This window comes from Patella vulgata, chromosome 7 (genome assembly GCF_932274485.2).
Source record: "Patella vulgata chromosome 7, xgPatVulg1.2, whole genome shotgun sequence".
NCBI lineage: Eukaryota > Metazoa > Mollusca > Gastropoda > Patellidae > Patella > Patella vulgata.
In genome coordinates, this window is record NC_065885.2 from 24,309,986 (window position 1) to 24,337,492 (window position 27,507).

General features: G+C 36.1%; 1 protein-coding gene across 1 annotated transcript in view; it reads right to left on the reverse strand.

Moving 5' to 3' along the window:
* The window catches only part of LOC126827969 (G-protein coupled receptor dmsr-1), a 40,504-nt gene continuing 12,997 nt past the window's right edge, over positions 1–27,507 (reverse strand). Inside the window, exon 2 of the mRNA XM_050557551.2 lies at positions 1–4,465. Within this exon, the coding sequence (XP_050413508.1) occupies positions 2,888–3,934 (1,047 nt within the window). The 5' untranslated portion in view covers positions 3,935–4,465 and the 3' untranslated portion in view covers positions 1–2,887. The remainder of the gene's footprint in view (positions 4,466–27,507) is intronic.

The following is a 27,507-nucleotide window of genomic DNA, read 5'->3' on the forward strand; positions in this document are numbered from 1 at the left end:
CATCATTTAATATTTTATTCAACTATATTTTACAATAACATTTGTTTATCCGACTATTCAAATACAACATATTTTATTACACAGCAGCAAGCTTTCCATTAAAATATCAAACTATATTATATACAACATATTATTCTACCAATGGATTAACTACCAAATGTGGGTTATAACGATTACTATATGTTCAACTACAGTTAGTACTGTGTTGGAATGAAAAGCGTAAGTTGTTAACCCTTTCAGGCCCAAGTAGTTAAGTTTTAAAATAACTTCTTGTTTTATGATATTTTATAAATAATTTGGTATACACAAAGTTATTTTTAAGTTTTACAAATTTTACTGAAGGGGTGGGGTGGGTGGGATTGGAACGTCCAGACGGGCTGTAAAGAGGTAAATTATTTTCAATACGAAAAAGACAAAAAAAGTTTGTTATTCTTAAAATCTGTATTTTTATCATAACTTTAATCAGCAACACTAAAAAGACAATAGAAAGAAAGAAAACTATATTTTCTCAATAATTTGAAACAATAATCCAAATGTATAGTAAATTTCCAAACCCACCATGGAAATCTAGAAAACGAATTTTTGGATTTATTACAGCATAAGAATACAATACGTCACAAATTTACTGTGAGGGCGAGATTCGACGTTTGTCTTAGAAGAAACCTTGCATCGACCACGATTTTCTGAAAACATATCATTTCACAGACCTTTTGTAAAATAAAACCTCTCTGTGTCATCTATACAAAGAATAAGTTTAGAAAAAACCCCAACCAATTCACAATGGAAAAGTCACATAAATCGGGAAAAAACGCATTGGTACTTAAGATTCCCCGGTCCCAAAAAGGTGTACAATCTGCCTGACGGGACTAGTAAGTCCCACCGAAAGAAATTATAACAGTAATTCCAAAATATTACCCAATTTTTATATAAACTTTATGAAAGGGTTTAGAATAGGATAAAGTTTCATGAAAAAAAAAATCACAATCATTTAACATACTTTGAACTTTCCATGTGTCTTCAAACATGCACAAAGATTTTCTTACAAAACACGTAATTTTGTGTTTGACAATGAAATGACACTCTACAAATTTCTTTGCACTAAGACTGCACTTCTTCAACCCGACCATAGACCGATCTAAAACTGACCTATATGTAATACTGGCCATAATGCACATATACATTGCAACATTTTATTCACTATATGATGGGACATGAGTCTCATAGGGCCTGAAAGGGTTAATAAGCAACACGGAGTCTAATCAGAGTAATACGACATTGCAAGATCACGATGCCCAAAAGAACTGATGCCTCTATGAAGTTAAACCGTTTAAATTCTGGGGACCTGACGAATAAAAAAGTGGCTGAGAAAATCCTGCTGATTTCACGTCATGTCCCACTGATGGCGCTATCACTGAAAACTAAGGCCAGTGCCCCACATTGCTTTATACTGATCCATCGAAGTGATGTGCCGATGGAGTGAAATATCACACTCTGATTTTAGATTTTTCAATCAATTGGATAATATCTATTACATTCATCTCAATTTTTGAGTTAAACCGTTCCTAGTAACAATAATTACTCTTTAATGTACAAATTGCAACTATTATAAAATCTTTTCAATGTACAACATGATGGTATAATTTGCGCATTAAAGCAGTATTATTTATTATATACACCAAAATTATATATATCTACCTGTGGTTATATACATCAAAGAGTAATGTGGAAAGTCCATAATAGGGGGAGGAGGTAACCTGTAGCAATCATTTAAATTCTACTAGTTTATAAAGGCGCTGTATTAATGTTATGGCTATATGGTCTAAAGAACAAAGATTAATTTGATATTAAAAAAGTTAGTAATTAGAAAACACAAAGTATGCGTTGCCATGCAGGTACGAAAAACACACCCTTTAAATACATTTCAGCTTAAATCGTTCAATTTGTGTATTGAATAAAAATGGCTACTGAGATTCCCGGCGTTTATAGACGTGAATACTGAACAGCTAAACACCACTGTATTATTTTGAAACATTTCTGTAGATAGTATACCGTTTAATTTTCTGTCGAGAATTAATCCCGATGGCCACCGGAACAGATGACTACCGACATACCAAATATATATCAGTCACTAAATGGGTCAAGTTATTAAAGGGTCTTTTTTACAGCTATAAAAATTAGTTACCGCCAAAAGGAGGCATTGCAATTTGGTGCACGAATCTTCTCCATATCATTCTCGTGTAGTAAACTTCATGATTTCCACTGAGACATTTTAAAAAATCAGCAGTAGAAAATGTTAAGAAAATACATCCTGTGATCTGCCACAGAGTCCTTTGTTCCATTCATTTTTAGTCCGGTTGTTCTTTTTTGTTAAAAAGTCCAATGTTTAAGTACATTCGTATCTGTAACCTAATCACAATTTGCAGATACATGGCGCTTGTCGGGGTTTATATATATACACACTCTTTGGCAGGTACACGAGGTTCTTTAAATGTCATTTTGCAGGTAGCCTACCAACCCGAGTTGCACGAAATAGACTACCATCTTTCACCTGAGATCAGATCATCCATCAAAACGTTTATATACTAATGTTCTCGAAATACCATAAAATCTTCCATCTTTCGAACCGTTCAAATCATCCAATGGAAACGTTTTTAACCTAATGTACTCGAAATACCAGATAATAATGACCACCATGCATCACCCGATTGGTTTAAATCACCGAAGGAAAACGTTTACATCTTAAAGTTTGTTTGATCACCACTATCCCAGACAAATAATTTAGACATCCGGTCTCTCGCTAGTCTTGAATCTTACCCTGTGGTACCAGAGTTGGGTTCCAGCAAATGCATCTCCACCAAATAAAAGTTGCTGTTGTTTTCTTTTTCTTTCAAACGAACGTCGGGGTTGTTATGCCATTTTCACTCCAAGGTACTTTCGATTTTTCCCCCACAACTCGAATCACCAGCATCAACGATTCCATTAGACTGTCCCGAAATTGTTGACTCATGGTACAATACATGACGAAGTTGACGGCACTGTTAATCAAAGCCACAGCATCTATCAAGTCACTTAATGGAAGGTAAACATCCACAAAAAATCCGTCAACACAAGCGCAAAGGACCACGAGAATACTTTGTGGTACTTCCGATATGATATACATTACAATGACAGCCAGCAACATCAACGTGGTTCTTCGATGCGAGTGACTCTTGTGGTTCTCTCCCTTTAAACGACTTCCACGTCTGTCACTTTCTCGAAGCGTGTGCAACAAGAAACCACCAAATATAGAGATTAGTACGCATGGAATAATTTTACCGAATACCGGATAGACCCAGAAATTTAATAGTGCCATCGTGTTGGTTTCGTTCTGAGATAAACTAAGGGAATCCAATCGAAAGGTAGACGCATTATATTTATCTGAAAATGCTTCGTGTATTCCTGTCACAATGCAGTTGGGAATAATCAAAACGGCCGAGCCTATATATGCAAAAACAATAATTATAATGGTAGAACTATTTTCCATGTTTTTCTTGCTATTTGGAGTTGCTGCTCGAACGAACACGTATCTCATTATTGCCATAATGACCCCAAGCCAAATGGACACAGTATGAGTTGTCAATGTCAAATTAACGTGAACTGCCATGAAAATTGTCCAACCATAAGAATATTTGGCTGGAGTTGCTTCTAGTCCATGTACCAGATAAAAATGAATAGCAAATGGAATGTAGGACAACATAGTAATTAGATCAGCAATAGCTATGCCAGTCAGAATACAGTTAATTGGCGTCCTCATTGACTTTTTCGTCAGGACAGCTATGTTAATTAAGTTTGTAATGACACCAAACAAACACACGATGAGACTATAGTAGCCATGTATAGACCAATAGCATTCTCCGAAGCTTTGTAACGGCGTCGATGTGTTCCAAGTGCACATTTTGACTGTTGTTCAGTAATTGAATTGGCGTCACAAATAAGGTTATTAGGAATTGTCTCTTAATCACATGATAACGTCGCCTTGGCAACCAGTGTCAAGTCGGTATTCTAAACTAACATTTGACACCATATAAAGTTTGGTATCCAGTGGGTTGTAAAAAGAACAGTCCGTGCTCATAACCGTCTTCCGTGACAAGGAACTAATTATGAAGGCTTGCTAACAATTGCCTTCTATAGAACTGAGAACTCCCTAAGGCTATCAGCTACTTGCGATGGTCACCGTTTTCAATACGCAACTAAAAGGATTCTAAATGTCATTGGGTAGATTGATATTCACGACTAACATGTCTAGAAAACCAGAGTCTGTTCAATAGTAATAATCCTCTACTCTTCAGCCCATTAACTTGAAACACAACAGAGTTTACATCAACATCAGTTACTTGTTTCTCTTGTCATTTATTGGGTCTCGTCACGTGAGATTTATTGGTTGGATCCACCATTACACTGGATTCAAGTAAATAATAGGATGTATCTAAAACGAGAAAGCAAATTATGCATATTGTTATAACGGGTTTAAATTTTGAGTACATTAAATAATTAATTTCACAGGCTATTTGATTACAATTCTAGACAATCACTCATGGGTTTAATTAAATGTGGCATTTACATGCAACGTAGCTTAAAGAGCATTGTGTTGGTCAAGCCTTAATGTAAACGTGGAAAGAGTATATTTTCTGCTGATTCAACCTTGATTCTTGTTTGTGTGTTACAGGGTAAGAAATTGGCTGGGTAAAGTCATACTGGTCAGACAATAAATTTCATTATTATCTCCTATGTTCCTTTATCTGGCCACAAGACGACTTTCGTTTCAGTCTTGTTCTACGTATACGACAGACAGATGTATTAATATTGTAAATGTACATATTAAATTTAATATACTCTCAAAGATAATTATGAAAGAGTCATATTATGCCGAAATAGACAGTCCTTTGGGTGATATCACTTTCATTCTCTAGCGTAAATTGATAAATCATTGCACATAATCGGCCCATAAATCAGAAAGTAATAATTATCTTTCATCAGTAACAGTTTTACTTAAATTTCATATTCAGTATAAATAACAGATGAAATTACGAAAACTTAGTATTTAATATCAGTGTAGTAAATAATTCACGAATCTAGGTCAAATTCGAACACTTCCGGGATCTAATAGATGTAGGGTGACAGGCAAATATGGGCGAACGCGGGATGGCTATAGGGGCGACAAGATGCATCCAATCTACCAAACTATGCGTCAAACAAAAGCTTGCGATCATGGTTAAAATTGGCATCGGATTTTATATCCATGAGATCTTGGACTAATTCAAATTTAAACCAGATTCGTCAGTTATGATCAGAATTATCCTCTTTGACACAGTTAAAATTAGCTTGTAATCGAACAAGAATTGTCAAATATTCGCTAAGCTATCGTCCTTGACATAAGTGAAACACGACAAATATAACTTGAAACGCATTGGCAACCTTTTCATACGATTTATATGGAACTTGGTATATATAAAAAGTTGAACACAGTTGATTCTAAGCAGACGAATTCGGCACAATTGAGTAAATTTCAAATAAAAGAATATCAATGATTTAACCTGCTATTTGTTTTTCTAACCATGCTAAAGTAGAGGTCGCTTATATGGTCAGTTAATCACACCGAGAGATTTTACGGTCCTTTCAGTCTCGCAGTTAGTCTTATTAATAATGTTATTATCATTTATTTGCAACTATATATCTATTTTTACTATTATGTAGCCCGTTTAACGTTACACGTTTACGTTAAGGTCTGACAAAGCCTCAACATAATGGAGTGAACCTATATACTGAAAATTACATATTATACATTTGACACTGCTGTATATTTATGTGTCCAAGATAAAGCAAGTAACAGTTCATAAAAATCTTTTCTTATAGGCCTACATTAATATTCTTGGCGTTTGAAACATATTTAAGCGACAAGGTTAGTTGTGACTTTCAGTTAAAATAATAAGCTAGTAAAAGTTTAATGCGTTGTGTACTTTGAACAGTTTATATAGTCATTCAGACCTACTAGTAGCAACTTCCATAGGGGGCCATGTTCACAAACTCAAAATGGAATCTAGACATGAATTTTATAATAAATAAATCAGTTGTCTAAAGTCGTATGTATATAACTATACGTTTATTATCCATAACGATTTCGCCTAATGTATGCCATTTGGTATTTGAAACGGTCTATCACTTTTCAGACGTTAATGATGACGGTTATGTATATTTCCTGTATGAATATTCATGTATTTATGTATGTATGTGTCTGATTGATTTAAACCGAACTGATACATGAAAAGTTAAGCCCCAGAAATGACCTAGAAAAAAAACAAACAAGAGGGATCCAACTTCCTTTTGAGTAATATGTTCTGCTCCGACAGGGCTAATGAAGACGGGCATACAGTGGGCTATGAGGGGGATTTTGCCCGGACAGCGGACCTACAGTTTACTCTTTTATCGATTCTTTACGTGCATATACATTGCCCCTTGCCAGGCCCTACTGTCCTGCACCGCTGATCCCGATGAACTGTCTTGGCCAACACCGGGATCGAACATGGGACCTCCAGGTAAACGAGCCAAGGTCTTATTCACTAAGGTACCGCGGCTCTCCTGTTCCTAGACAAATGAGTATTTGGTAATATGAGATATCGGATAAGAAAACAAATTAAACGCAACATGCTAAGTATCATTAAATGATTGTAATTCTAGCCATTCTAGATCAGATTAAAACCTGTTAAGATTTCATCTAACAATACATTTTATATTGCATTATACGGTGCTTTAATGTTTTGTCCTACTCAGCAGTTAGATGTATAACTGATCAAGTAAATGAATAAAATCATATTATATACATATATTTCGTTCTATATATTTAAAAAATAAATAAACGAAAGTGCTGTTCTATTATTACACCTGAAGTCCCATGTTCGATGCCGTTGTTGGCCGAAAAAGTTCATCGGGAATTTCCGGCGTGGTTCAGTACAGAATTGGAAATAAGAGTAGGCCGTAGTGCCGCTGTCCGGCAAAATTCCCTTATAGCACACTGTGTGGCGTATGCCCGTTTTCATTAGCCCCGTTGGAGCAGAACAGCGTTTAACCTAATTTCATTTTTTTTTTAAATTTTTTTTTTTTTTTTTTTATGGTTTTATTATTACATTCATTAATCAGTTTCCCATTTTCTCTATAGTCTGTCATTGTAATTTGTTAACCCCTTCTTGTCGAAACAATCTTTTGATTAGCTAGGCCGTGTCTAGTCAATTATAGTTGGCTACACCAAAAGCCAAAAGAAATGGAAATAATAAAGTCTCGCATTAATAAGATCGGTAACTGATTGTCTAGCATCTATCTGCCGAAACATCTTGTTGTCAATTATTCACATATTGGCGGAAGGGACAGGAAACAGAATAACGAGACCTTGAAAGCTCGGTCAATTATCTGACGGTGCATAAAGACGGCAGTGTCTCCCCAATAGAAGACTAATTAGTTACTTCATCACAGAATCCTTGGTTAAAATGAAAATCTCTCGAATGCTGGTCTCTATCGTTAAAGATGCATTATTCATGAGCTAAATCTGTCTAATGCAGATTTTTCGTTAGGCGCAACCCATTAATTAAACATTTATTTACATGTCAGGCCCATAATCAACTCTCAAGAACTTCGGAGGGTTTAGATTTTCAACAGATTAAGAAACGATTGGCAGCTAATTATTTAATTTTAAAATGGAAAACGGAGAATTTGTGTATTGTCGTAAAAACAGTACAAATGACGACAATTAATTATGCTCAGAATGAATTAATTTGACTGACATTTTCAACATGGCCCGTTTTTAATAACTTTTATAGCCAGAATTGTCAGCTCTTCATCTAAATCTTATATATTGCACCTTTAATATACCAGAAACTTTGCTATTACAAATTAGACCCGGACACATTGCTTAAATCCCCTAACTACGATATTAATTTATATTTTCACTAAACATAACCAATGTTGTACTACAGGTTCTAGTTTGAATATTCATGGTATCTTTCCAATTTAAAATATGTTTGTCTTTTAGTCCCATGATATTTTTTAGTGGTCAGTATACATCAGTACATATGTATTTGGACTATAAATCCGAATTTTAATAGACAGGAATACACGTCATAAACACTTTTCAATCAAAAGAATGAGATAAGTAGATCTGTAAATATAGTTCAAGAAGTCTTATAAGGATTTTAAAGTCGCATACAGAATTTACGACAAATCTGTATGAATATTGCAATGAACCCTGGGGTCGTGGTATTTGAGTAGTCCGTGCATTGGATTTTCGAATAGAATGTGCTGGATTCGAATCCCGACTGAGTCGGGAATAACCTTCGGGGTTTTTAAACCTGAGATGGAAGTCTTGGATGGTCCGAAAAATCGCGGTCGACCCGTACTACTATTGGTGTGCAAGTAAAAGAACCCTTGACAGTTGGAGATCAACACTTCGCTCTCGTGGCAAAATTCTCATATCTCACATTGCACACGTAACGATGGAATTAACAGCTACATGTTCGTCTCGAAATTACCGAATTATTGTCTTGATTAGATATTGGGAGCCACGGTGGCTAAGTGTGTAAGACGCTGTCTCGCGTGTTCGATCCCTGCATTGGCCGAAAAAATGTGGTGCAGGATGGAGGGTCTGACTAGTCGTTCGGATGGTACGAAAAGCCGAGGTCACATGTATACATTGGCATGCACGTAAAAGTTCCCGTGTACCCATTAGCATTTGGAATTCGATATAAGAGTAGGCCATAGCGTTGCTGCCCAGGCAAAATTTCTCCCATAACACACTGTATCGCGTATGCCTGTCTTCATTAGCCCAGTCGGAGCAGAACAGTAAGACGTTAAACTCCATTTCATTTCATTTTGACTAGATATTAAATCCCATTCCATCCCATAATGCCCCGACACTTATTGAGATGGTATTAAATTGATATTAGGGTCAAACCCTAAGTCAGCTATTTCATGTTACTGGATTTAATATCGTTTATTAAATTCATTACATAATATCAAATATATTATTGTAATTTCAGTCAATTATATAACAAAGCAAGCGATGTCAGAAACAATTAACCTATGATGCTTTGTGCGTGTCACGGTAGATTAGATTAATGTATAAATCGAAATATTATTTTGATAACACAGCAGAAATTCGTAAAGTTATTCCAAAATCAAAAGGAGTCTGTATAATAGGTCGACCTCTAGAAATTAGGGGTGTCCACGAGGACGACTTTCAAAACCCCTCCATGTCTGATATGTTATATTAGCGTTTGCAATACGGTTAGTCATGCCCCCGTCAGACCGGGATGGCGCCCTGACTGCGCTGCTGCGACCGTACGGCGACCAGAAAATGCACAAGGTCGCCGGCAAAGGTGAACACAACACGCGAAAATGTCCCAAAAAAACAAAAACTTGAAAAAAGTCGTGTTCTCATAGCTTTCCAGTTCAGATCGCAGAACCTTGGCGTTTGTTTTGAACATGCTCATATCAAACGTCGTGACTCGGCGATCATTGGCCTCAATGGTGACCACAGCACGATAGCTGGCGTTTCCACCACGCTTATGGCGATCCTAACGCGCTCTAAAACCATTTTCCGTCGCCGTAGCAGCGAAGTAAGGACGCCACTCTGGTCTGACGGGGGTATAAAGGCCAATGGATTAAAATCGTTTACAATACGGTTAGTAAAGGCCATTTGGGGATTAAAATCGTTTGCATTACGGTTAGTAAAGACAAATTAAAGGATTAAAATCGTTAACCTCTTTTATGTGAACACATATCGTAACTATATTTGATAGGGCTGGTGAATACTAGTTTAAGAAAAAGAATCAGACGATAAACGAAAAGAAAGATACGCAGATCTTGCGATATTACAGATTCAATTCATTTCACACAATTTTACACCTTAAATACCAAGTCAATTAAGCAATTATTGAAACAATGCGTATTTGTAAATATATTTGCACTATATTTTATATTTGAATGTTTCGTGAGTATTTTTGGTAACAACAAGTACAAGATTTATACTTTTAAGTATAAATCTTGTTCTTGGCTCCTTGAAACATATCATTGAATTAAAAACTTGCAAAGTAAATGTAATATCAGTTGTCTTTTTATTATTCTTTAATAATTCTAGAATTATATGTAGGTTATAGGTAGTGAGTGACACCAGTCGATGTATTCAGCGCAGACGTGGAAATTGCTTTCGTTTTATTTTTTCAGAAATGAAAACCGATGATGTCAAATAATACGCCAATCTGATTAAAATGCAGATATCTATATTTCGTTTTTTTATATACTTTCGATGACCTCTACCACATGAAGATCTGGCCGGTTATAGTGGAAGGTTGCGTCAGAGTTCATACGACCGGCTTTGACCCTATGCCGTCAGACATTTGATTAACCAATCAGCATCCAGAACCCGGGTTATATAACAACTCTTCTAGATCCTAGTGTAGTAAAGACAAGTAAAACGAAATTTTGAACTATAAAAAAAAAAAACGAAACGAAATAGAATCTGTGTTTTAATCAGATTAAATACGCAAAGATGTAACTGCTGCTATGAAAGCCATTAATATTCTATTGCTAACAGAATGTGTTTTAGCTGTGAATATTAGGTTTGGCATTGAACACGACTGCCTGATTATTTAATGGAAATAATTAGTCTTATTACTGCAGTGGTAGAATACTTTTAAGTGGCTTATAAACATTAAACCTATTTATCTTGAAAATCAACACCGTAGCTGAGCCAAAAGAGCAATTATCGGTTATTTTACTTTTTAATTCCATTTAATTTTTGTTTCCCTTGGCAATTGGCATGACTAATCAAAATGTAATGTTTCTAATTTGTCGTTACTTCACACCCATCCTTGACAATTTGTCTTAATGGCAGACGTCTTAATAATTGAATCAACGATATATTTGACACTTGGTATTGTTTAATCTGTTTATTTATCGAGGACTTGAAATAAATGCAGCTCTTACCTTAAAAGGTTGTACTTGAACTTCAAGTATTTAATGTAATATATCCCTGGCCTTAAAAGCTTAAATATTAAATCAATAATTTGTAAGCTATACCACAACCACGACATCAGACATGACTTATCAACGAGATCACCCTCCAACTTTAGTTACATATACTGGAACCACCAAATTGAATATGCAATATTGTTTACTTTTAACATTTTCAAATAAGTAAAAAAGAATCATATAGAACAATAAGAAATCAAATGTGTATCTGGTAATAAGCAGTTGGGGTTGTTATGAAGCAGAGGATTGTATAAAGTGAACGATAATCATGAAATGCCAAGGATTGATAAATTCGCGCGGTTGTTATAAAAGTAGACATTATAATATTATCATATGAAAACACGCAAACAAACAGATACATAACCGACGAGGTTTCGTACTAACCTTATGCGCAAGAAAATGACTACTGTGAAACATGAAAATCGAATCACACTTTTCGAAGTGGCACCAATAAGGAACTCTTCAGACAAATAAAAATTGTGACCTGTAGAGTGTCTATAAACAAATGAGAACGGACGCACGGAAGGACGGGCAGGGTGACGGCATAATACGTCCATATGAAAATGTGGGCTTTAAAAAACTCAAACAATAGCCCATAGAATATGGCCCCGGTTTCACAAAACATTCTCAGACTTAAGTTAAAAGGGCATTAGGTAAGATTAGGTAAAGAGCTGACAGCTCGCGCTATAACAGTTAAAAAATAGATCATGAAACGAAATATGCTGAAAATTTCAGTCAAATTGTTTCACTCTGAACCGAAATATTAGCCATTGAATTTTAGGCTTGTCTAGGTCGTCATTACTGACGTTGGTATGATAAAAAACAAATTCTCTATTACACATTTTTACGTTAAATTATCCATCAAAAAATGTGTTCTAATCCCGTAAATATTGCAGGTTAACGATGGCATCGAGAGTTGATTATGGTCTGGATAAGTTAATTAATGCTCAATTAATAATATAGATAACATTTCAGGCCCAACGAAATACCTGCAGATTTAGCTTCGCATAATGCATGTTTAAGAATTTACTCAAAAATGTTCGCCTTATTTTAACTTAAATAATAATATAGCCCTTTATAAAACCTTCGTTGTTTTAATTCACCAAATACATCAATAGAAATTATGTGCACACTTTTTGTGTTTCTGGATCAAAGATATTTCTCATAAACAGTGCTTTGTGGAACCGAGACCGGATCTACTAAAGCTTGGTGTTAGATGCAGTGTTTCGTTCGATTAGTACGAATCCCAACCAAACACTGCCGGACTCACTGCAAATTTCTGTCCTAAATTGTGACTGGTCAACAGTCAGATCAACAACCCATACATTACAACGTAACAAAATCAATCAGGATTAACCAGAGCTCTAAATAGGTAAACGCAAAAGTATATAATGACAATCGCGCCTACATTAGGCCATAACACGCGAAATTCATTACGCCCAATTAACCAATGCATATATAGCAGAATATAGCTGAAAAACTAACTGTGTGACAAACAAGGCTATCCAAAATAGCCACAAACGTAAACATTGGGTAATCGCCACATGTGGAATCTTTTTATCATTTGTTGTACCACTATGCAGAAAACGAACAATATTTTCACCATCTTTTAATACATTTAGGAAGGCCCCAGATCAAAGACATGGACTGCCATGTTACGTATTGATTTTCAACAAACTGGGTAGAAATTCGACTTCCAACAATGGCACTCAAGGAGAGATTTGATATGGACGATGAAAATAGACACAATCCGACACAATCCGTCACACTCTCAGTACAGCAATGGCTAGAGAGGGTTTTCGCGGGCCAATGCTTCGGGAATATGAGAAAGGACATGCTTATAAAAGTGTCATTTATGTTAGATATCAGTTGTCGTTTTTCTCGAAAGTCGACTCTCTTTAACTACTTATTCTACATCTACTAATCAAATCAATTTGTAGAAACGTGCGATCACCAGGGAGTTGTATATCTAGTTATGTAACCTATGTCTATGAAATTATCATCGTCTGATAGAACTTAAATACCACAAGAAGATATATCAACCCACTGGCAATGACATTAATAAAGTCTCTTATCTATTGGCAAGTCTTTGCCACCATGACGTGGAAATTATCGTTGGTGAATATTTCTTTATTTCCAACCGCTTTAGAAAAGAACATAGCTCTGATTCAGAATGTTTTTAGACTACATCTGTACAGATGATAATAAATGGAAGTACAATATGAACCTTTAGCTATGTCAACTGGATTTGAGAGAAAAGCAAGCATGACATATTTTTTTAACAAATCATCCAACACTTGTAGGCCAAGCCCTTGGGGACTTTCTATACACTGGAACTTAACCCTTCCGCACAGAAAACCATTTTTACTGAGTTGGCGCTCGTCTTGAAGATAGGGTGGCTTTTTGATCCGGAAGATGTGCCCACTCCCCTCCTCCCCACAACAGGTCAACTTTTCAGTCAGGGCTCACCACTTTAAATTCCTGGTTACCAGCCCAGTAGACTATAAAATTTAGGTGCAAATTTAAAAAATAATGTTAGAAGTATGAACCTCTTGAGAATTATGTTGTGAAGTCCATTTTAAACAAGTCAATAGTGGTGTCATCTTGTCACTGGGGCCGGGCAGCTACGCCGCCTCAGGACCCGGCGACCTCTTGATCCGTCACCGGTCGGTGCCTACGATGAATCTTACAGTGTAGTGTTGTTATCCTTATCGACTGTTCCTACACTGTTGGCGACAAATTGTCCACATTTTGAATTAGAAGGAACATAAGCATTATTTTCTCTGTAGAAGCTGCATCTATTACAAGTAATGTCCAGCGGACCCATTTTGTCACGTTATATGAAGAAAGGCTGTGTTCTATCCGCCGCATTTAAACAAGATCAATAGCAGAAATACCAGAGGATATCGTGCCTTGCCTCTATATCCTTTAAATGTCACGGTGAAGATGCAAAAACAAAAGGTTGTTAATAAAACCAGAAACATATAAATCTATTTAAAGAGTTTATCATTTCCGATCATTGAGACGTTTGTCTGGTTGCGCTCCGTTGTGCTTTGACATATTCACTATATGCATGCATTTACGCTTCCGATATTACATATCATTTTACCACACTAATCTTTCATCTACGTTTATTGACCGACTACTGACTGTATTGATGGTTAATGTCAGCCTACTGTCTGATGAATAGCGCGGTTCCCTTTATTATATAGTTTGTGAACAAACCAGTCGTTACTTGAGATGACAGGTGACATTACCATTAAGAGGAAAAATTTAGATATAATTACAGATCATTGGATAGATACAAACAAAGAACTACATTCGATATAAACCAAGTGTGTCCTTGAGGCATACTGGGAAAGAGTATTTAATAATTCAATCGATGTTAAAAGAGCATCAGATATATTAATTAAACGAGTGCAATTCGGGAATATTTAAAGTCTCTGAACATTATTAAAGATTCCTTTGCAAACTACAGTATTGGGAGAGATCGTTGGATTTCTAAAAAAGCCATCAATTCAAAAATGGTTTAATTCTGCTCAGAATTTACAAAGATGAATGGACAACATTTCGTCAACATTTAGCAACCTCGAAAGACAGATACAAACGAGATATTGTCAAAAGCCAGCACCAACCGTAATCTTTACTGAAATCTTTTGATCGACCCCTTTTAAATAAAAGCCTGGAGATTATTTACTGTTCATTTTTCTTAATTAAATGTTAAATAATCAATTTGGATACACTTTTAGAGTGGATTCATTTGGAAAAATTGATATTTTCCGAAAGCGGCAAATGACGCACAAAGACCTTAACGTATTTTGTGGTTGTAAAATTATGCTTGAAGCAGAACGAGGGATTCTATCGATATCGAGTATATTTCTTGAATTTGATTTAACTAACGATTTCTGTATTTTAACAACCGAACCAGCGGCCCAATGACTTCTAAAGAACTGATTTCCAATATCCAAGCCGCCCAATTTAAATTTCGTGTAGCCATTTCTGATTCCGCGTCTCGTTTATTTGCTTGGTGCATTTTTTAATATCACCTTGCTTACACTCGAGACTTATTCTCATTTTGGGTGTTACATAGCTAATAAATTTTAATTTTTTAGCCTGTTGTTGTACATGTTATGTAATTTTGAATGATTTTATCTCTTTTTTTTCTTTCTTTTTTTTTTGTAACTGAAAATAAAAATTAAACTGTCGCGGCGGCGTTTGTTTTAATTGGGTTGTCTGTCAAAAAAACGCCCATAACTGACACAATCAAAGTAATTATTTTTATGGGGGATATTTAACACAAACAAGTCTGTGTTTAAGGGACTGGATCCCCAACAACCCCTCGGTTTAATTAATTTAAAAATGTTGTCCCCATCCATTCGGAATCCAGCATACCCCAATGGTTTAGTCTTTACGAATTGTTGTCCTATAAATATTATCTTCAGAAAGTGTGTCTCTCTTACAGATTCTGTAAACAAGCATATCGGTTGTTTTCGTAAACATGTTAATCGCCTTTAAGGAATCATAGTTGTTTTCATGGAAGTAGATTATTAGTATAAATGTTAATAGGTACGAAAGGTTAGGTGAAGGCTATAACTTATATTATCTTGCACTTTGCAATGATCCCATGAAATACAAAGCAGACTAAGACTTTTCCCCTCAAGACTTTCAAATTTATGGGTTTCCTGGCAAAGCGAGATTTTATCGAAAACTAAAGTAAGAAGACCATAAATCACCCTGACTGGATAGATCCTGCTTTAGGCAGCCCTCTGTGCTTATTTTTCTAGTTTTATAATTCTGATACAAGCTAGACAGGAAATTGAAGTCGTGCCGAGTCATTACTTCTTATTGATGGCGGACAAATTACTTGTCAACAATAGACAAATGTTCTAATATAGACCATTAGTGTTTGAATTATGATCATAACCTTATTAAATCCGTACTATGGTTTTCTGACGCTGCAATGAAATACATCAACACTAATAGAGTCATCCAAAGAAGATCTCGTGCATGATGATTTATTTTGTTTCAACTGTTTGTCTATGTATGCTACTTTTTATGTTCTTTATAAACATTAACAAAATATCTGGAATTTATGTTCCGCAACAGTCAAGCTATAAAAGGATTTCAGCTACATTTTCCAATTATGACCTCCCACAAGGAAACTAACTCTAATCGCTGTCGGTAGATAATAAAGTTTTATACGTTGATATTTGAAGATTTTAACTGAATGAAAAAAGTAAAGGAATTGCACGATAGTTGATCTGTCAGTCATATATCCGATAAATAAAATGAAATTAACGTTGTACTTGTTTGCACTGACTGGGGACATGCGTCATACACTGTGCATTGTGGATATTTTTGCCCGGACAGCGGCATTACAGTCTACTCTTATTTCGAATTCCTGGTTAGCGAGTCCGTGTTTCACTCACTGAGTTCTGGCTTGGATATAAAACACCTACTTACCACGTGTTCATTTGTCATGATCTAAGCCCTTAGAGAGAGAGAGAGAGAGAGAGAAAGAGAGTGAGAGAGAGAGGGGGAGATGGGGATTATAACGTCCACTCGACACAAACTAGGTCATTTCGGGACTAAAATATGGTTCAATTTCAATTTTATTTCAATAATTCGCTTGCCCGTAAGGGTCTTTTAGCAGTAGGAGGAAACCGGTCGACCCGGAGAAAACCCACGAGGTTGGACAAGCGACCTTACTTCTGGTCACGTACAAGCGAGAATCGAAACCACGCCACTTGACCCAATGACAGACGCGTTAGCCCCCCCCCCCTCATCCCACCTAACCCCTTATAAGCTACACTATTGTGACAGTTGCATATCTAAAAGCAGTGTAAGTCATAAATGGTTCAACTTCGTTCAGTATTAAATAACGAATTTAAAATTCATCAACACTGCGACATCCTCTGTAGAGACTATATAAACAAACCAAGCAAGCACCATATAATCATCACAAAAATCTTTTAAATCCAAGCAGATTATCTAGCGCTGATATTTTGATTTTTTTAGTTAAATATTATATAATTTGAGTACATATAAGTCTGGATTAAGCCGTAAAATGTTAGATATTGTTCTAAAAATTCAAATGAGACTAACGGCTTATTGATAATGAAAAGGTCCAGAACTTCAATACATGTTAACCTCGTTGACAGAAATCGACGGTCGATATAGGTGTTTCTGTTGTCTCTAAATTCAGATTCATGATAGTGTTGGTCGTATTGTGGCGTTTGACATTTAGCGCTCTTCGATGATCGACGCATTCTGATTCTGTAATAAATGAGCCGAGACATCACGGTGTCAGGATAATATATATAATTTAGTATTGAAATATATTTTTCTAAAAGCGTATTGATGAATGCGATAAATTGTTGCAAATTGGAACACTTGCACAGAATATGGTGCCATTGCTGAAAACTAATCCACCCCCTAAAACTTCTTGGCTGCAGTGTGTAACACGGGGAATGAAGTGAGAGATAGATCTAGCCCAAAGTATTTCTAATTCTTTGCATCGATGATTGAAGGAGTTTTAAAGTACCATTATACTCGACACATGATTTTCATTTTAAATCACCATAGCCGCCATGTTTTCTAAGGGAAATAAAACATGTCCTACATGTCCTGATGGACAAAATGTTCGGAATCTAAAACCCATCTCCCACAACCGTACAAATATTCTTGGACCTGCGCTTGGATTCATTTTTAAGCAGTAAAGTAAACAAGAAGTCGTCCCGGTGAAGGTCGCAGACACGATGTCTTTTTCTGTCAATCAATATCTAATAAAGACCTGATATAAATCATAACTAACTGCCTATACTTGAAATAGAGATTACATTTAAAGAGAAATGTTCTTCTAGGTCCATGGCAAATATTTGGATCAATATAGTTTGATGGTTAATTCTAATTCATCATTCTGTGTACACAATGTTATGTCATATAACAGATTCTGAAATGTGCGAAACCGCTCAATTTTGTTTTCAAAAGCCGTCAAAATAAATATTCTCTAATCACGCAATTCTTGAAATTGGTTCAGGTTTTATACAGCGAAGAATACTGTCCTAATTCAACAATATATGACGACTTTACAGGGGTTAACATTTAGAGGCAACACAGAATGATTATCTAGCTACATGAACACAAAAAAGATAAAATTTTGTCAACATTAATCACGCAAAATCTTCAGAAACAAAGAAAATGATTTCGATTCCATGAATGCGATTAAGTCTTAAAAGTCTTGATTGTATTGTATTTGTATCCTAGACATTTTACTATTGGCCTACAGTAAAACTTGTACATGTTAGAAACAGACCAATTCATTACACTCAATTGTATGGTTAGGTCTAAATATTAAAGCCATCTGCACTCGACGATATCGGCGACCTTTTCGTCGAACTGGCTTACCGGAGACTCTCGTGCATTGAAAGTCACTCTTCGCCGTCAAGCCAATACGCCGAAAAGGCTTAATGGCGACTCTAGCAACCCAACAATCTAAATGGACGCTTTCGGTCCTATAGGTGGTGGTAACCACAGGTATTTTGTTCTTGGCATTATATCGATATACAGAAGAGCATTGTGTCTGAGTACTGCAATGGAATAAACCACTAGTGTGCTTCAGGTTATATACAAAACAAAGACTTGTCATAATGACACAAATCAATAACATTATAGACTGTCATCACGTTAATTTATATACACCAAGGGACCCACCTATATTCAAATACATACATTTATGCATCTGAGTTTCTGAAAACATGTGGATAGAATTCACTCATTTCTAATGCCTGGTATCGGACTATCTAATTACTGACTTGGCACAGCACCACAAATCAGATTTGCTCAATTATTGATATCGGAACCAAGAGGAAACGTCAATAAATGTCAATAAAATACATGAGCTATATCCACCTACAAACATAATGGTCAGTTAAAGTCCAGTTATTCGTAAACTTGTCACGTACCAACCCCAAGCAATTTGCTATTTGAATTCCGGACCACAATGACCAAACACACATAACAGAGAAAGAAGATTAACAATGTCCATCTGTTATCCGGCCACAAACTCGAAAGGTCACAATTAAGGGTTTGCAATCATGGTATGAACTTTTAATAACATTGCTACACGGCCACTTCAAATTATTAATAAGCTGAGGAATTCTCTTCCGCCGATTGGATCTTGATTTTGTGAGTTTATAACATGGGCTATAGGAATGCGTAGGGGTCTTTAGCAGTGGGAGGAAACCGGAAGACCCGGAGAAAACCCACATTCCCAGGTACAAGCGGGGAATCGAAACCACGCCACTTAACACAATGACATACCTCATGGTTTCACACGCACGCGTTAAACCACTAGAACACTCAAACCCCCGTTATAGGAATAAGAATTACCATCATTACTTAAAATAAGAATTCAAAACCCACCCTAGACTACAATCAATTATGTTCAAATATCATATCCAAAGTGATTAATTTTGCTATTGTATGATATACTGTAGTTAGCCGTGTACTTAAAGGAGCTAATTCGCTAATATTTGCGACATAAAAATTGACACAAATGGGTGTACCAATGGTAAAATGTTTATTTTGTCTTAAATATTGGATATCAGATTCCCATCTTTTCCCGGTAAATCGCAACATCAATGTTGATTGAAATTGAGAAATAATTCTTATTTTCAATGTCGAAGACTTTGGATGCTATTGAATTAGAGACTTAGCTACTTATTTAAATCATACTTAATTTTAACAAGTTATGGCTAAGAATTATTCTGAGCTCCATGGTATAATTAAGAGCAGGGTTAAATTGTGGAAACCATCTTAAGCCTAAATTGATGAAAGGTTAAATCGACAACCCGACAATCAATGACGTATGTCCCAAACTATGGACAATCTCAATATTCCTCTATAATATGATTTGGCCTTAGTTATACCAATCACCGGGTCAATTTAGTCCACTCCAGGAACTACTCGTCAAATTTACAGTTATGTCCATACGCAGTTTCCATCTTTTGAATAAATATGCAGAGTGAGAAAATATTAAATTCCAAAGATACTGAAAATATCAACACTTGCTAATAACATGATTAATCTTATAATACCTTTGTGAACTGTTTGTTGTGTTATTGGATTATACACTTAAATCCCTCGTTACTCTCGACACAAATAAGAATTGGTTTATACTCCGTTTGTTTTCCTTCTATTGAAAATATTCAACGGATAAAATATAATCACGGTTTTACAAGCAATTTAGCAAGTAGTTCCGCCTGAAATCATTTCATTCTATTTAATCTAGAAAATTAATCAAATGAGTTCAACGGCAAATGAAAGACAGAAACCATTACATCTTCTAAAGGTAATATTTGTCTCAGGGGAATAGGCGTTCAGGGTTTCAAAAGATCTGACAGCCAATACGGAGTCGACAAATTTAAAAGAAGGCATGATTTCTTACAAAGATGTATTCGTCTTTACAGCTGAATGATCAGAATCAGTTAAAGGATGAAAATTACACGCTCTGTACACTGCTCTGGCTGTATGGCATTCTTTGATGCCCAACCTTTACCTTCAAAAAGTGATATGCCATACAATGTCAACATAAGTTCAGACAGCTGGGCCCGATTCCAAGAAAATTCTTAAGCACGTTCTTGTGCTTAGATTTTAAGTAGACTTTGCATTTAATTAAACTTATCGTATTTTGTGTTCCCAGAAAATTCTTAAGAACATTCTTGTGCTTAGATTTTAAGTAGACTTCATGGTAAGCACAATCACGTACTTATGTGTTCCAAGAAAAAACTTAAGCACAACTTTGTTCTTAAACATTGCCAATCTAAGCACAAGTCCCAAGCAAGGTATAAGGCTTGCTTACCAACCTTAAGTCTGTTTCTGCTTTAAACAATTTTATCTGACCATAGACTCTAGAGATATTCGACGACATTTCCTACATGTTTTGATACCAAAGAGGCATTTGAGGCTATAGAAAATTTTCCCTGAAATCATTTTATTTATTTACCAATTAGTAAACAACACAAACACACGGGCTACTAATAAGATAAGACACTCTCACATTTATTCAGCATCTTTGCATGTGCTTGCGTTTATCTAGTACTTCTTCGTTATCTAGAAATTCCCATCAGCAGAGGCGGATCTAGTATGAAAATTTACCCGGGAAGGGTCCCAGGAAGTGACGGGATCGTTACTGCATAGAATAGGGAAGTGCTGCAGCTGGGCGTCCTGGTAATTAAGTTTCTGCTGAATTGAAAGGGTATAGGTTAAGTATTGCTTCTGCTGTCACGGACCAGCCCCAAATGAGGAAGATAACAGTGGTTACCCAGACCCCCTCCCCCCTCCGGCCATAACAGTTCAAGCTTCAAGATCCCCAAATTCGAAGTCCGCCACTGCTCATCAGTAGCATGATTAATCTAAATACGCAAACATCCAGCAATAATTTGACTCTAATTTCATTGACTGTTATCCAATTTCTCTATTTTATAGATTGGTTTCTTGAAGGTCATTTGTGATTAAATTGAAACTAAAAACACAACACTCATGCACGGGCGTACGTCGTGAGTAGATTTTTTGATGAATCAGACCACACTTATTCTCCTACCAACTGACTAGTGGGCACATTATTTTACCTATCCAAAGTTCTCATTTGGAAGCTGGAATATCCAAATATCAATGATTTTGTAATATTGGTGGATATTGTCAATTTGTGCTATCCCTTTTGAAATTTAACATTTTGGATGACCATCATCGAATTTGTAATATTGGTGGATTTGGGCAAATTGTGGTAACCCTTCTGAAATTTAACATTTTTTGTTTGGTTTTTTCTTCTGACTAAGCTTCAGAATCGTCATGTTAGTCTATTGCGTGTACAAGATATTCGTCTTCATTAGCTCAATTGATGCTGAAATTGAAAAGTAGGACGTTACACCTCATTTTCTTCATTGTACAGCACAAACCCTGTTTACCTCAGGTATCGTAAACTGTTACAACAAATTGTACAAATCCTAATATCGCCCTTACCTTTGTATTGTAAAAAGGTATTGAGTACCACAACAACAAGTAATCTAGACTTTGGGCACGCCTCCCTCATATGTTATCATCGTCAATTATTAATAAACTAACAAAATGGACGGAAATAACGAGTAGAAATGATGTAAGGTAAATTAAAACAAATAATGTATTAGCACATATCGCCAGAAACAATTCGTTCGTTATTAATACCCCGGACATAATGAGAATTATCTCCCAGCCATAGTCAATAGATCAGACATCGTCTAATAACTTCACGTTCAATTCAATAAATCATCTCTGAACCTATTACCGGTATTAAGTCTGTCCTTACTTCCGTAAGATGATATTTTATTCTATCATTATTTCTTTTACGACAAGGAAAAGCCCACGGACGATACTTGAACTGAGACCAGACCTAAAAAGTTTCACAAGTTTATGTCTTTCAAATAATGATGATAAAAAGCGTCACGTTCGTCAAAGGCTGCAAATATTAGCCATCAAAATTATTTGATTTACAAGAATATACGTACCCGACATCGACTGATTGAATTTACCGGAAATGGTAATAAAAAGCGTTACGTTCGTCAAAGGCTGCAAATATTAGCCATCAAAATTATTTGATTTACAAGAATATACGTACCCGACATCGACTGATTGAATTTACAGGAAATGGAAACAGCTTTTCAGCTACAAATGATTTGTGTTTCGAAGACTAAATGATTAACGTCTTGAATATCGTTGTAAATGCATTCATTGTCAGTCACCTTGTCTGCTAAAATTTATATATCTCGGTTATGGATTGGTATATGAACCTCAAATCTGGCACCCATTTACATCAATAATTTCCTCTTAAACGATGACTGTTATTTGAGGTCGAAGATTTTGAAGGTTTCGCTTGACCAAAGTCGGAATTCCTGTACATAATCTGTATGTTACTTCCATTTTAGATTGTAGCCACGGTTACCTAGTGACTATGTGTTGGCCGATATTTCCGGAATTTTCCAGCTGAGTTTCCTTCTTGATATAGGTATATAGGACGGAAATCATGACAAGGAAAAGGCGTCTAGTCGATCTGGTGGGACGAAATACTGAAGTCCACCCGTATACTCAATTACGTTCACGTAAAACAATCCATGACAGTAATTTCACTCACAGCACATTGCACAGCGTGTGCCCATCGTTATTATCCCGGTTTGGGTTTTATTGAAGCGTTTATAACCTAATTATTTTTATTTGTATTAAACTAAATTCCGGTCCTTGTTTTCTTATAGATTCATTTTTACCAATAAAAGACAACTGACGCACAATAATACTTATGAGGCATATGTTACTATAAATGTCATGTTTTCAGAAGGCAGGGGATTGTTTTTTAAAATTATTTTTGTCTGTCCTAAGTTAATTGACGTGCAATTGCATTATATGATTGAAGTTAAAATGGGGTAGCTGAAGACTTGAAGATTAAAAGCTAACAAATTGATTTGTAGGATTGTTTTATTTGGGTTTTTTTCGAGTTTAAATGACATTGTTAGATGTCAAATCAGTAACATTGTTAGAAGCTACACCAGTAACATTGTTAGATGTCAAATCAATAATATTGATTGCTTTCTAATCATCGCTTCGTTTTCGGGCAAGTGTTCGTCTATTAGAAAATATTAGAGATTAAAAATGTCGACTCGTACTTACTCGTGCCAGCTGTTTGATATGCACCACGGCATTCAATTTCTTCGAATAAGATTCTGCGTACATGCAACCTATCAGCCAATAAAATCTATTTAAACAGTGAGAACAAACGAAATATGTTTTGGTATTCCATAGTCTATAAAATGTACTCCAGTATTTAAGTCAAGTGCTGTTTATTCTACTTAGAATCTTTCGCCGCTAGGTTATGACTCAGTGAATAAGGCCCTGGGTCACAAACCAGTAGGTCCTGTGTTCAACTTCGATGTTGGCCGAGGAGGTGTATTGAGATTCTCCAGTGTGGTTTCCCTTATCCGTGGCGCAGATGGGGGGGGGGGGGTTCTGGCAAGGAATAGCGTCTAGTGGCGCAGATGGGGGATCTGGCAAGGCCGAGAGAGCACCTCGAGATTTTCCAGTGTAGAAACCCTTATCAGAGGCGCAGATGTAGGGTCTGGCAAGGAGCAGCGTCTAGTCGTTCGCGTGGGACGAAAACCCAAGGTTCAGTGCACACGTCGACGTGCTTGTAAAAGAACCCCTAACAGTTGGCATTCGAAACAAAAGTTGGTTGTAGCGCCGCGGTCTGGTCATGGCGTATTCACGTTTTGATTTGCCATGTTGGTGCAGAAGGTGGTAGTTCATTTGTATTTAAACCAACTGACTGGAATCTATCGCCACGGCTTTTCTACCCAGTAGCTTTGGTGTATATTATTATTTGCTACATCTAATGGTGTATTTTATACGCCCACATTTCCATGTGGACGTATTATGTTCTCGCCCCTATCCCCCCGTCCGTCCGTGGGTCCGTGTGCCCGTTCGCCCGTTCACATTTGTTTGTGAACACCCTTAGAGGTAACAATTTTCATCCGATTTTGACGAAACTTAAAACGTATATTGATATCCCAAAGATATCGGTTGCCTTCGATATTGGTGCATAACGGACCGTAACTTCCTAGATTATGGCCCTTGATTTTAGGACAAATCGTATTTAAGCTTGGGGACCCTTTAGACGTCAAAATTTTATTTGATTTTGATTTTGATATTATTTGATTTAAATAGATCACCGTTTCACCATAATTGCGGTTGAGTTCGAATTTGGTGAAACTTAAAATATATGTTTATATCCCAACGATCTTGGCTCCTTTCGATATTGACGCACCTGGGACAGTAACATACTGGATAACGGCCCCTTATGTACGAAAAATCGCCTTTTTAGCTTGTTCTCTGCCTATCTCTTGCATGACAACCCCCTTGTTCTATTTACTATACAGAATTAATCTAATATAAAGCTAACAGTGCCAGAGAGTCATAAACATTACTTCGTCAATGTTAAGAATAAAAACGGTATATATTTTACAGATTCCAGTCAAACTAAATCAGTCTAAATCAGTGTTGGTGGGTCTAAAATATACATAGGGATAAGCTCAAACCTGCGTGACATTTCCTTTTTTTATTCTTTCCTTTTTAACAGAAGTCAGTATAGTGCGGTTAAAATGGTTGCGTGTAAGTACTGCGATATGCTCTCGCTCCCCCGCCATGATTCGAATTAAGGACAGCTTAGCGCTGCGGCAAGGTCCCTACCCTTCCCCCCCCCCACACACACACAACACACACGCGCGCTACGGTGAACCCTATGGAAAATAAATATGACAGGACTACGTTCAGATGTCTCTTACAAACTACTCTGTCCCTGTAGACACAGCTAATTTTAAGCCTTCTGTCAAAAAGAAAAACAACCATAAATAAGATATGGCAGTACCATTTTCGCACTTGCGACTATTTAATTTGTTGGGCAATAGAAAAGAAACTAGGTAATAATGAATTCCCACTTTTAATCACCAATTTTCCTTGTCAGATCTTTTGGCACTATTTTTAACCATGGGTGCTATGCTTAAAAATTGTTTTTGAGAAAAATAATTGAGAAAAAGCGAATCGAAAGGTCTTCAATTTTCTCAGGCCGCTTTGCCATTCTAAAAAATTGATTTGTTTAGTTTAGTTTCCCAAGTACACGCGGCACAGTTTCTACATAACAAATCTGACCCTCTGTCGTGTTTGCGTACCTATTCTCAGCCACCCAGGCAGACCTTCAAAGAGAAACTCCAAGATATTCAAATCGCTTTAAGGGTTCAACGAAGCTTCTAGCAGTCTTCTTCATCCGAAGAATTAAATCTTTTAAATCCTCTTCTTAAATTCCATATTGGTTTCTTCTTTCTATCTGGGTGATTTTCACATCAATCGTGTACATAAAGCCGATTGAACCCCTACTTTGCCACTGAGGAAGATTGTGTTTACTCTGGAGTGGAAGGCCGTCTTAAACACTTTTATTTCATCTCTAAAATATTCTTTCTTTGCTTTTCTTTAATGCCCGTCTAGAAAATTTACCGATAAATGATGAAAAAATATCTCTTGTTCGACATCTTTGATTATGGTTCCCTTCTCTCAACTGGGCCATTTACACGAGCTAAAAGAAGAAATCTACTTGAATATTAAATGAAATTTACCATATGACCCTTTACTAATCCTATTATACGAAGTTGTTAAAGGATGTATTACATTTGATTAAACAACAGATAATATTATATTTTTCTTTGATAAAACTTGCGTACTGTCTGAACAATAAGGTTTGGCAATCGAAAATCGATGTCTGGGCCTGAATAATAGTTATAATATATGTTGTTTTCTATTGTTTTTTTTTTCAAAATGACATGTTATTTCAAGTGCCTTACCTACTGACCGAGTTACCTTTAGAGACACTGACCACGTAGAAACCGTACACAAATTTATTATGGTTACCACTGCAATTCATGATGGCAGAGTATCAAAGAGTTAACAAAAACTGCTGATAGAACTGCTCCACGAATGGGCAACGGCGCCACAATATTTCTTAAGGAGATACTTGGGATCAATAGCATTATAGTGGAAGACCACGAAGGAGATTCCTACGGTCTGTTGATTTATTTCTTAAAAATCCCTTGACTCTCCCTTTAAAAGATTTTTGACGCCATCAAGTCGTTTGTAAATAGGTGAAAATGGCTTCATACAGCCTTATCAAACATGTACCGTGCACACCAGTCTCTTCATATTTGTTGTCCCCCGAGTTCACTCTGGCATTTCTTTTTATGCAGTTCAGAATATTATTCGAATTAATTCCTAAAAAAAAACACTTGGAAAATAAACAAAAATGTTCATGTAAGTCTAGCAAAGTACGACCACATCTGCGTACAAACGCCATACATTTGCTGGAAAGCAATTACCAAAGTCTCTGTGGTACCAAATAACCTGTGTAATTCTCTTGGGTGGCGACATAGCCATTAACCTGTATCAAATGTAATTGTGAGCAATAGCCATGGAATGGTTTGATTATAACTTTATACATATATTGACTAAACTTTACGCAGGAGAAAAACACTAAAACACAACATGTCTAATGCCATAAACTGAGCAATGAAATGAATGTCCTATGTTTCTGCTCCATCCGAACTACTGAAGATGGACACACACTATGCAGTTGTTATTAGGGAAATTATGCTACTGCCTTTCACTTATTACTTCCAAATATTAAACATACATTATGCTAGAGCTAAATCTACCTATTGCAAGCCTTTCTTTGGGTGAGAAATGTTATCTAAATTATTAAAGGCTCAATGCCACTCTTGTTGTAACTGAATAATATGTCCCAATCTTTATTCTGGTCAACAAATTGTACTATTTTACAATATTTCAATTAATTGATGATACAAATTTCATCTTAACACACCTAATTTA